At 47.6% G+C, this 12871-nt stretch overlaps 1 protein-coding gene across 1 annotated transcript in view; it reads right to left on the bottom strand.

The window, feature by feature from the left end:
• Positions 1-10358, bottom strand: part of Ir25a (ionotropic receptor 25a) — a 37119-nt gene extending 26761 nt beyond the window's left edge. Inside the window, exons 1-4 of the mRNA XM_089576822.1 lie at positions 10239-10358; positions 8798-8947; positions 2974-3102; positions 438-749 (exon numbers count right to left, since the gene is read on the bottom strand). Of these exons, the coding sequence (XP_089432948.1) occupies positions 438-749; positions 2974-3102; positions 8798-8891 (535 nt within the window). The 5' untranslated portion in view covers positions 8892-8947; positions 10239-10358. The remainder of the gene's footprint in view (positions 1-437; positions 750-2973; positions 3103-8797; positions 8948-10238) is intronic.
• Between the last annotated feature and the right edge of the window lie 2513 nt (positions 10359-12871).

Here is a 12871-nt window from a genome sequence, read left to right as displayed (position 1 = left end):
ATATATTCGCTTGTTAGAAACGTACTGCGCCTTCCAGAATTCCGCTAAAAACGTGGCATTCTTTTTTTTCCTCTCCCTCAAGAGAAATTTCCGCTGTAAGACACTTCAAGGTGGAGCTATTACTGATGACTGAATTTCACTTGCGAGCAGTATATGCTTGGATACGCCTGAGAACAAATGTACAGGAGAAATCATGCATAATTAGATTAGATCGGTACATAGCTCTACGTAATGAAAATCTAATTCGGCGAACTAATAAGGCCACAGTAGGTCAGGGAATTGTGCGCTTCGCCCTACTACTGCCTGCGTATTCTTCGTCATTGAGCGGCACATGTAGTCCGTATACACACAGAGATATGTGTCGAAATCGGTTGTGCTCTGCAGTGCTCGATTTCTTTAGAGTTCACACCTCTGTTTCGGTGTGCAGCCATACTCACTGACGCTGCTGTCGTAGATGATGCCGGCCGTGTTCAGGTCCATCACTTTGCAGAGGTCGCGGATCACCTGCGTGTAGATGTCCCCCGGCGGCGTGATGTGCACGAGGTACTCTCGCTCGAGCGCCGTGAGCCGGTCCCAGCCGCTGAGCGTGTAGTCGTTGTGCACGCCGTACGTGAGGCTCAGCGTGGGCAGCCCCATGCGGCGCGCCGTGTCGCGCACCGCCGTCGACAGCTTGTCCACCGTGCTGCCCGGGGTGCGCACCGCGTCGATGAGCACGTCGGGCCGCGGGTCGGCGAAGATGGCGTTGCACACTGCGTCCGCGCACACGCATATTAGCGTTTTCGTGGTATAGGGACAACACCGGCGTGTAATCTGGGTTTGTGAAGGCCGTGTAAACTCAGCTGGAAACCGAACGAGAAATGAGTGGATCATGTTCCCGCCTTTGCAACGGCGCCTGACGGCACTTCAGCCGCTCGAAAACATATTTACGCATTGATTTTCGCACAAAAATTTGCACATGAGGCTTAGATGGTGACGTGTACGCAGTATCAAGAAGAATGGTTTGGTTTGGTTTGGTTTGGTTTACTGGGGTTTAACGTCCCAAAGCAACTCAGGCTATGAGAGATGCCGTAGTGAAGGGCTCCGGAAATGTCGACCACCTGGGGTTCATCAACGTGCACTGACATCGCACAGTACACGGGCCTCTAGAATTTCGCCTTCATCGAAATTCAGCCGCCGCGGCCGGGATCGAACCCGCGTCTTTCGAGACAGCAGCCGAGCGCCGTAACCACTGAGCCACCGCGGCGGGGCTGAGAAGAATGATCATCTGCTTAGACAAGGGGACAAGTATTTATTGTGGCTCTGTCCAAGTGGTGCAATTCGGTCGTGGTTCGAATGCAGCTATGCGCGAGAGCTGTTAAAAGTAAAGGTTATAAACTGTCTCAATAGCTTCGGTGCGCTCATAACGACCACATCAAATGAGGGTCTACATAGTAAGACTAGAGAACGAGCGCCTCGTTCTACACCTTGTTAACATTCGTTTTGCATGAGCATTATAAGTACGTTGTATCGAGATACCCTGTTTGTTGCACTGCTTACATTTGGAAAATGATTTGGTTATTTGCTCATACATGTGAGGATTTGCATAGCCGAAAATTGCGCTACAGGTAGAATGGAATATTATACTGACACCTAATTTTCTGTGTGCGACAAAAATTTAAAAAGAAAATGTTGCAAAGTGTGGGGTTTAACGTCCCGAAGCGACACATGGGCAATGAGGGACGCCGGCCGTGGTGGAGGGCTCCGGATTCATTTTGGCCACCTGGGGTTCTCTCGGAGTTCTTTAATGGAGCATTGTTAAAAATTAATTAACCAGTTTACTACTTAAAACGAAAGTTAGGTGGGCGTATGAGATTAAGAAGTTTGTGGGATTACGATGGCTGCAGCTCGCAAATGAGAGGGTTAATGGAGAGACATAGGTGAGACCTTTGCCGTGCAGTGGGCGTAGACAGACTGATGATGATGATGATGATGACTTAAAACGATCCGCAGGTTTTCTGGTGTCCATCAACGCTGGTACTACTAAACTGAAAATACCATATTTTTACCCCAAAAAGCTTATTTTTGAGAATTTCTTAAAGTGTTCCCTGAAACATCAGGTATAGCCTTCATAAAATCATTTTATTCAATCGAAGCATCGGCAGTCATGCAAGTATTACGTAACCAGAGTGTGGAAGAAGGATATGTAAAGGTATTGGAGAATAGCTCCGTGGACTGCACAGCAGCCATATCCCTCCACAGTAAAAGTGATCAATACCAATCAGGAAGGCTACTCAGAGGGTTGCGATGGGAAGAAGAGGGTTGAAGAAATTCAGAACACCTCAGTAATCTTCGATTTGCTGATGACATTTCCTTGCTAAGCAACTCAGGCGACAAAATGCAGTACATGATTGATTAAGCACTGAAAGCTTAACGTGGGCACTAAAAACCAAAATGAAGAAAACCAAAGTGATGTTCAACAGTCTAGGAAAGGGTCAACCGTTTGCGATAGGTGGTGAAGTATTCGATGTGGTAAGGGAATATATCTAGGGCAAGTATATAGTGACCGCAGATCAGGACCATGGGAGGGAAATAGCAGAATAAGAATGGGGTAGAGTGGAGGTGCTCCGGAGTGGCTCCGGATAATATCGACCACCTTGGGTTCCTTAACGTGCACTGACATCGCACAGTACACGGGAATCTAGCATTTCGCCTCTATCGAAATGCGATCGCCGCAGCCGGGATTGAATCTGCGTATTTCGGGTTAGCAGCCGAGCGCTATAACCACTGCGCCAACGGGGCGGCTGGAATTCACGGTGATGCAACATAAGAGGCCAGTTTAGCATCAAGGACTGTAGCAATCCTCAGAATTTTAATTTCCCTTTTTTTTCTAATGCCGTTAATATTACGAGAACCGTTTCGGCCAGCAACACGTCGAGGTTGACACGAACGACGTACGCCAATCCCCGAAATCCTCCAGCATGGAAAAACTCGTACCGTCGGCAACGGTAGCTTCATCCGGGTCCAGCTCGACCAGGGCGTAAGTGACGGTCGCATCAGTGGCCTTCTTTAGCGTCTCAGTGATGAAGATCTTGGCCACGTCGTTCCTCTTCTCCACCACCACGACTGCGAACGAGGAACAAGCGGTTAGTGCAGAGTCCACTAATTGTTACTTGTTGACGCCTCTCCCTTCAGAGTTGGTCCTGACGTTAGCTTAATGACGGGCTCCAGGAAAATTATTGCCAAGGCGACACTGCAGTGAATGGTGTTTTAACTTTCTCCGCTTACCGGGGCCTTGCAGTGAAGATGACAGCTGTTGGCACGAAATAAAGTCGTGCCCCATTATTACGACCTCCGTTAATATGTTAAACTCGAATTATGGACAATTTTTCTGGGAACCAAACTTTTCCAATACATTTACGCCTCGTTATTGCAGAAACTCGCAGTCCGGACTACGTACAGAGAGAAAATGCAAAGAGCCCATTCGGGCCCATGTATTTTTGTCGCGTTACTACGGAACGAAATTTGAATAAACCTCGAATTCCCCAATCAGACATTTTTTTTCCTGTAAGTTGAGTCTAGGACATCAGCGGCAGGCAGTGAGAAAGCGCAGACGCCTGAGTGATAGCCTTTGTGTGTGTGTGCGTGTGTGTGTACGTGTGCGTGTGTGTGCGTGTGGGTGTGTGTGTGTGTGTGTACGTGTGCGTGTGTGTGTGTGTGTGTCTGTGTGTGTGCGTGTGTGTGCGTGTGTGTGTGTGTACGTGTGCGTATGTGTGCGCGTGTGTGTGCGTGTGTGTGTGTGTGTGTCTTTGTGTGCGTGTGGGTGTGTGTCTGTGTGTGTGTGTGTGTGTGTGTGTGTGTGTGTGTGTGTGTGTGTGTGTGTGTGTGTGTGTGTGTGTGTGTGCGCGCGCGCGTCGTGTGTGTGTGTGTGTGTGTGTGTGTGTGTGTGTGTGTGTGTGTGTGTGTGTGTGTGTGTGTGTGTGTGTGTGTGTGTGTGTGTGTGTGTGTGTGTGTGTGTGTGTGTGTGTGCGCGCGCGTCGTGTGTGTGTGCGTGCGCGCGCGTCGTGTGTGTGTGTGTGTGGTTTCATGCTTTACGCTGCCAAGGTGGCCAGTCAACACGCATCACCATTTGCCGTATTACACGAATGGTTGTGAAGAAAACGCTCGCAGCAGCTTGCGCTACCATTGATGGCGTGGGATGTGGATTGATGTTCGTGGGATGTGGAATATCGTGGTAGGTACGTCATCATGACATCAGACGCCATCACACGTTTCATGGACCACTAGATGATCCAGGCTGCACCACATTGTTTGGAAGTTAATGGTTACTAGGATAATACACTTGCTTGGAGCTACGAAGAATTTGTCTGATTTCAACTTCACTGCCGACTAGTACGCAGTCCTGCATACCTCAGTCATAATGCGCTTTTTCATCACATTTTTTCTTCACGATTCCTTATTACGGGTGACTCGCTTTATGAACAGTTCTGCACGGGAACCAAAGTGTCAGTATTAACGAGGCACATTTGCCCTGGCTGCGGGCGAAAAAAAAAATCACTGCCGGAAACAAAAGTTGGTCTTTCCAGCCGCGTTTGCACTCCAATCACGCTGTAGATGTTCTCTTTAAGATATAGTATTTCCTCAGTCCACATACAGCTCTAAGCAAGGAGCAACGATTGAGATTGTTACTCCTAAGGATAAAATTAGCAGTACAAGACCACATGGTGCTTCTATGCTCTCACTCTGTAGACGTACAGTTGCTCACATCTTTCGGAACCGGAATACATTGGAAGACTCAACTTCGTCAAGGCCTGGCGGCGCAGCGTATCGACGGGTTGCGCTGTCGTCATAGCCACCGTCATGTTGAAGACCAAGATTACAGCGTAAAGCTGCGCTTTCATCTAATCATGTTTCGGCAACCTCCTTTGACGTACGCCTATGCGTGGACCACCATCATAGCGCCTGCGACGTCGCGTGCTATGCATCTATAGATTAGAGGGAGTGATTGCAATAGGCTGCGCGCTCAAGTGCAGAGCTTCGCTCTATGCCTAAGCTGCGAGGAGGCTCCGAATGATTTTTTCTGTGAACTTTGGTGTTGGAGACACTTTTCTAAGGAGCTGCATACTTGCCGCACTGTGCTCCGCCCGACACGAAGCAGCGAATCACTTTTACCTGTTTTGCATGTCCACAAACACGCGTGTGAACGGGATACATAAGCCACTGCCCTTGCACGTCTTGACAACTGTCCGCTATGGACGTTACGTTAGTCCCGAGACCTAATTCTAAATCTGCTTGCTAAGTCAGCCGGGCTTTCCTCAGCTTATTCATGTAGCGTGGATCTTCACTATCAGTTGTGTATAGGCTCACGAGTAGCCAACCTTTGTTACAGACTCACACCCGTCTATTATGACCCTTTCTCTTCCCCTTTCCCAACCTCTCGTTTACGTGTATCAGGCTATAGTAGGATACAACTCAAGAACGAAGCGGTAAATGCCCTCAAAGGAGGCCCTCAAGCCAGTGAGGTTGGTCGACTGTGATAACGTCGTTGGTTGTCCGGTCAATCGGGTAATCCCCTTTTACCTACCAGCCCCCTACAATATCAGGCTAGCAGGTGCAAGGGGATTCACCACGACGTCTTAGCAGCCGGTCGACGCCTTTGGCTGGAGGGACTTTTTTGAGGAGCGTTCGCCGTTTCCCTCTTGAAATGTTTTTGACTATAGGGCAGTCTGCCTCCCGATAACCTCACTGTTTTTCCTGTCACAGAGTTCTCCATCTCAGACATGTTCTCCGTTACAGACAAACACCTTTCCCAACCTCCATTTCTACCACAAAATACATCCCACTCTATATGGAAGACCTGCTGCAGCTGACTGACCGGGCCTGCGCTCTGACCACGGCAACTGGACTCCTGCGCTGAGGAGTCTCCTCCCACTATGCTCGTCACCTTTCCAGTCAATAAATGTTTTTCCTCCTCCTCCTTCATCTCACATTTCCCTCTGCTCACACGTCATTGCTTGGTCAGGGACGCATGCCATTCAAGCGTTTTGTATATATTTTCGACCTGGCGCTGAAGTCATGGCATGTACTGTGCTGCTCTTTGCTGCTAACTGCTCTCGACGTTCGCACTATTGGCTGGCCGTGAAACGAGAGAACTGGTTCGCTTGCGAGCGAATTTTACGCAGATCGGGTTCAGTGCGCTTGCAACTAGCGACCTCGTTTGACCCGTTCGGTCCACTCTGTGATAGCCGCAACCCATGCGATTTGCTCCTTGTGATCAGCTCTACGAAGGAATCGTGACGCAATATCACGCCTGCTGATTTGGTTTGGTTTGGTTTGGTTTATGAGGTTTAACGTCCCAAAGCGACGTAGGCCCTGAGGTACGCCGTATTGGAGGGCTCCGGATTTTTAAAATTTTAGAAATTTGATTTTAACCGAAAAAGGCCAGCATCCATGGCATAGACACCACAGATGGCTTGATATTAAGTAGGAATTACCCAATAAAACGATGAAATTAATCATGTATTCCAGCCAGGGGCGTGCTGAGATGGTGGCACCTTTGAATTAAGCAGCGCAATCTTGCGTTTTGAGGTATGGTGCGCAATTTTGCACGTCCGTGCGTACAAAGAGGCTCAACGTACGTCCTCGCCAAGCATCGAATGCTAGAGTAGCGCTGTTCGCTGTCATTACCGTCCTAGGCCAGCTGCTTCATTAGGTAGGCTCCTCCACTGCATATAAGAACACTGACCCGAAACCGCGCATACATGTCACGGAAAGGTCTCATGTTCTGTATACCGTGACTGTTAAGCAACATTTCCATCTCTGTGCAATCAGCACACACACTAAGTGATGCCCCATTGTCCTACTGCTCAACCTAGTGCAACATTTCAACGCCAACATGACATCTCGCCTTTAGGAAGTGAAAATGCACTTAAGGTCTTGTCTGACGGTTGACTCATTTCATTATACCTTTACTTTCGACAATGGCGATAACATATCCCTGAACAAGCACAGCTTTAAACACAAACATTTATGTGTTAATTAATTCTAAATCGAATGCTCCAACTGGCAGAAAAGCTGAGATAAGCAAATAGGTGAATTTTGACTGTACTGGGATGCCGCATTATATCGCCGAAAAAAGCCAGTAATTCATCTGCAGGAAAATATAATCGTAAAAAAAAACGCATATTGCGTTCTGAAATAAAAAAAAAATGTCCGCCGATTTTTCCAAAAATAAAAACCGAAGACTCTAGCCCCTGCACCGCAGCGCCGCCGCTAGCGCTTCGCTGTATTCGCACGCTGTTTCGTTTTGTAGCAATATTCGCACAAGTAGCGAATATTCGTAAAAAGTCTCCATGCGTATTGAATTCGGTTCAATCACTATTATGTTCGTATTCGATTCGGTTTCTAGCTACACTATTCGATTTGGCCGCGAAGCTATACTAGTCGTATTGGGCGAATTCGATTTGGTTTTTAAAAAAGTACTATTCAGCCATTTCGGCGATTTCGGCCATTCTAGTTAGGCCTAATTATTTTTATTTTGTCTCAGCGTGCTTCAATGGGAAGTTTTAAACCATCCAAAGCCTCATTAACCTTAACATAATTCGAAGAAGCGTAAAAAATGACACATTCACGAAAGACGGGACAAGAGCTCGCTCACAACTGGATTTTTTTATTCACGATATGCGACATTTACATGTTCCGATAAGGCAGAATCAAAAGCTAAAGTTTTCGAGCTAAGAAGTGAAATGCATAGGCATCAGTGGGCACGCCCGCACAAACCCGTAAATCCAGTTCATACGGATATCATTCCACCTCTGTATAAGAGAGATTGACAGAAGGCTGGCTCACGCAGCATTTACTTCGGGGATCCGTTTTACCAAATAAAGTTTCACACCGGCACGTCTGTCAGTACCATGTAGGCATACCATGTAGGCATACAGACGTCTACTTGTTAGCTCGTTTTTTTTTTCGTTGCCATTAGCGTTTCCTGAGCGATTTCAAATGTATAACCTCTTCTGTCCAACTTTACATTGCACGAATAAAAAAAAAAAAAGAAGCTATCGTGAGTGAGCGCTTGTCCTTTCTTTCCTGACTGTGTCTTTTTCGCGCTCCTTTCTCATCTAGATTTCCAAGGCTGAGACGGCGCTTAATAAAAAAAAAGCTAATTGCTGAAGAACCCTGCATTGAGACATTGCAGCCCTTTAGTGGTCGAACGTTCCATAGATTACACGTGTCTCTCTCCTCTCAAAGGGTCACAGAGCACAAAATGGTGTGTGCAGGCAGTGAAAGTGCAATTTAATGTCTGACAATCAGATAAACGTTTTATTTGGACCGGTAATCAGTTTGATCAAACTCATATCCTTGGAACATCAACACTATGTCGCCATGGCAACCGGCAACACTGAGTCCGCAACACTTTTGCTCAGCCTATTGTGTCCCAGTGAAAGAACTTAACGCTAAGGACACCTCTTATTTCTTTCGCTAGCTGGCACATTTTCGAGGTCCTCTCCGTTTTTGCAGCTTCATTCATGGTTGTAAGTCCACAACAGACACAATGGCTTAACGGAATGAGTAATGTTGTAACCAGGGCTAGCTGGCTGACCATTTGTCAATGAAGAACAGTACACCGGAAACACGGGGCACTCTTTCATGTCCCTGTGTTTCCGGTGCGCTGTTCTTCTTTGACAAATTGGTTAACAGAACGTCCCAATCTTTAGACTGTTTGCTTTCGGTATGTGTCTTTCCGTATGCTTCGGTATGTTTATATGGAAAGAGTAGAAAGTCCCGTGGAGCTGAAATTCAGATTTTTTTTTTGTCTTACCGAAATGCACGGCGTCCTGAGCCGACACAAGCGTCAACGTGGCAGCCAAAAAGGCAGCAATCATTGCTGTTTGTCGGTTTGCCGCCAAGGTCATTTTGGCAGCGAGTCTGGCAACACCTGATGTCCTCCCAAGTCTGCCGGCGAAGGTGCCTGCATGGAACACAGAAATGATGTTAGAGGGCACGATCACGGGGTTGGTACTTTTCACCTGTTTCCTCTTTATTGAGTGTACCAAAGCTCTCATGTTCTTGTTTGTTTCTTTTTGCTCTTTGTCTTAACTGTATTCAGTAGCGCGTCACAAAACGTACATATCCTCTGGGACATACAGCGACGTACTACGTCTATAACCAAATTAAGTCAGTTTCGGTTAGAAAATTACGGCTATTTTGAACGAGCCCTTGGTAATAAGCTTCGAGTGCAGACGCTGCAAATGCTTGGTATACGTACCCCACGAGAGCAAAGGAGTCCTGCGTGCGGCTTAGTGTAGGCTTTAAATGCATTGTGCAGTCGTTAATGCGACTCCGGCTTCACATTCGAGTCCAGAAGTGGCACCTAATGCACTTCTCGAGCGTTCTCGATCCATTGCCACTCTCTTATGACGCATATACGCAGTGCGCGCCCATGCGAGGACAAGAGTGTAGTACGACGAGACGCAACGCTGCCCTCATTGCGTCTGCGTGTGCGCATTTTGAATCTTATGTCGCATCAACTAGCCCAAAGAAATGTGTTATCAACCCATGCTATGATAGCAGAAAGCGTTCTGCGCACAATAAGACTCTGAGGCCGCAGCCTTACTGTGAGCACTAGCCGTTACTTTTGATGATGGTTTTCCAGACATGAGCGCGGTGGCGGACATGTGTGCGGGCAAAAAAAGTGAACTCCAAAGCCACAAATTTGGCACATTTTCTTCGCATTTGAGATCAGACTTCTCCGCAGTAGTGACATCGGTTGAACCGCTAGCTTCAGTATATTTGTCGGCTCACAGGACAGACTTGCTTCTTCTCTTTTTCTTCGCTGCGTGTATTGTGGCAGTAGAGAAGCTTGTTTAAAGTGACAGTGCTCAGTCTTGCATGACAGTGCTGACTCTTCCACTTAATTTCCCAATACATTCACATAAAGAGGTAAACTCTTCACAACTGGTGAGTAAGACGAACGCGGTGCCTGTTTTTCAGCTCTACGGCGGCAGTCAAAGCTACGCATTGGGTCACTCAGAATAAGCGCACAAACTTTTTTCCTGCCGCAGTAAGAATCTTTTCCAGCGCGTGCAACTCATGAGCGAACTACTGCGCGCATTGCCATGCGGAAACTTCGGTTTGTTCCGGCTCTAAAAATTTCAGGTCACTCTGCTTAACTATGAGACACGGCCAGTTTTGTCTACAGTCATCTTACACTAACGCGCCTTCTTCCCTTCATTTTCTAGCTTCACAGTGCAGCTGCTCACCTGGCGGTTCGCACGGTGTTCCTGCCGCAGCGTCTTGCGCTGAGCGCTGAAAAGCTTGCTTGAAGACGTGTGCGCGACCGGCTGGCGCGGGCGGTTCGCCTCGCAGCCAATCAGCGGCAAGAGACAAAACGCGCTTTGTATGCGCCTGAATCGATGCGTGGGACAGAAGCGCGCCTTTCTTCCCCTCCTCCTTCTCTGCCCGCAATTTTTCCTTCCTTACCTTTCAGATATTCTTTCTCTCGGGGGCTGGCTTTTTGAAAGTCGCAGGTCTTTCCGCGGGGCACTCGAAAGTCAATCAATTGCTCTTCACTTCTTCTTGACCTCTTCTCCAGATGGCGCCCCCGTGCAGGCCGAGAAGCCATTGCTGTGCCGCGAATGGCTGCACAAAATGACAATTTTATGTAGACTTTGGGAGTTGCTGCTGCTTAAAGCGCAACGGAACCGCTGTGCTCAGGAAGACTGCCTTAGGAAACTGCACAGGCTGGGGTATACCTGAAAGCCCGGGCCCGGACTAGCCCGGCCCGGCACGATGAGATGTTTCGCCTGGCATGGGTCCGGTTTTGAAGCTGTAGTATCGGGCCTTGTTCGGGCTGCACATAGACATGCCTTTGTCGGGGCTTTTATTCCTTACTGTCTTGCGAAATACACTTGGTGTTCTAGCAGCAAAGGAAGCGACAAAGATGAAACAGTGCTCATGATGTGGACTATTAAAAAAAAAGTTGTGGCAGTTTACATATTTATTTCTTAGGTCTGATGGACGCTATACTTGCGGTACTTTATAGGGGAGCTGGGGGGAGCCCGAAAATATGCGTAATTTTTTTTTTTTTAGCCTGCCACTAGGAACGCTTTGGGACATGACAGAATACTCATCGAACCTGAAACTCGTCATGGGTTCTCTGTCGAAGCGAAAAGCTTTCGCATTTGTAAACTGAGTTTGTGCAGCGTCACTAGAAGTACAAAGTGTAAGTGTAGCCTGGATGCGCATGCTTGGCCGTGTTGAACGATAAAAAGGAACAAGTTTAACGGCGCTTATCAGTGCTTGAAGAGAAGCAGCCAAAAACCGGTCTCGTAGGTTCTAAAGCGCGAAATTAAACAGCTCATCTTGCGCTCTTGGGGCTGTCGGCATTTGGCATTACAGGAAGTTAGGCTTTTAGAGTGAATTTTGTTCTTCTCTCTGCCCTTCTTCTCTCTAACGAAGGCCGTTATAGTCATAACATCTTCGTTTTGTCAGTGGGCATTTCATCTAACTGCTCCCGCTAGTTTCATAAAAAATGGCGCCTTCTGCCGGCCTGCTTTGCGTTTAGTGATTTCTGCTCGCCTCCCTTTCCCCTTAAATTCGTCCATAGGTTTACTCCCTAAAGTTTTACGGCACCTAAACTAACCTGGTCTAGCCTAGCTAACTCACGCTGACCTAGGTAAATACCTAACCTTAGGTGGCATATCTTCGGTATCTACTCACACGTCATCTATCCTGTTACACATCAATTACCAGCTTGTGGGCGGGGAATATTCATTAGTAGCGACCTGCAGAAGAAACTGACGCTGAAGGTTTCACATTTCTTCAAAGAAAGCGATGCGGGATATCCGGATGACGTGCTGACTGCAGTTGGTGAGTCGATGCTGCAGAAGATTAAAAACCAGAACGCACGGGGGTCCGGAAGAGCTAGATTGGATGGGAGGAAAGCTGAAGTGGTGCCTTATCTTCACGGTGTGTCGCAAAACCTGAAGAAAGTGGCACAACGGCACGGCGGGACGGTAGTGTTCTCGGCACCTTGTAAGATGTCTGGTTTGTGTTCACGAATTACGAAGGCCAGTGAGGGGAAGAAGTCCAAGAACTGCACTATTAAGCATGCTAACAAGTTCGTTGCTTGTTCGACTCGGGTCGTTTACAAGATACCCCTGTCATGTGGTAGGGTGTACGCGGGCCAAACTGGCAGATGTGTTAATGACCGGGCACACGAACATAATAATTCCTTGAAAAATTCGTCAGATCAAAATACTCTCCCACGTCACTGCAGGAGTTGTAAAAAATGTGTTCCAGGTTTTAACAACATTTCTGTTATCGGAAAAGGGAAAAACAGGGAGGAGAAGGAAATCCTTGAGGCCTTTCATATTAGTCTGCAAGGCAGTGACACATGCGTGAGTGCACCGTCCTTGCATCTCACTAGCAAGGAAGTTAATTTCCTAAGCAAAAGTGTGCGTGTGCAAGATTGATAGACAAATTATCTGTATTTTGTTGTTTGCCAGTGTTGGAGCGTGTATCCACTCCTCGGTGATCTGTCACTTATGTATTTGTCTGTTTTGTTTAGTGTGTCGGATACGCATGCGTCTTCTGGTGACCTAGGTTGGCCGTTTCTCGATTAAACTTCAGTTGTTAGTCCAGCGTTGTCCTGTGTTCTTCTTCTCCTCGTGTCTCGTTCTTTCGCTGGTGAAGTTATGTCTTCAAAGAAACGTTAGGCGAAATTGTTTCGGTGACACAGCCTTCATTGCGAAATAAACTTCCTGGACTTGCGGCTCGATGGTCGACAATTAGAACTGCTGCCAGTGAGCTACACTGGCCCGGATGGCTTTTCCTCGCATGTAACACGATGTGCCAGGGGTGCTAGAAGCGAGCGCGCTTCTAGTTAGAAATC

Source organism: Amblyomma mixtum, chromosome 3 (genome assembly GCF_055824585.1).
Source record: "Amblyomma mixtum isolate Tamu chromosome 3, ASM5582458v1, whole genome shotgun sequence".
Classification (NCBI taxonomy): Eukaryota; Metazoa; Arthropoda; class Arachnida; order Ixodida; family Ixodidae; genus Amblyomma; species Amblyomma mixtum.
The sequence above is the reverse complement of the archived record's forward strand: the minus strand, read 5'-3'. Positions and strand labels throughout refer to the sequence as shown.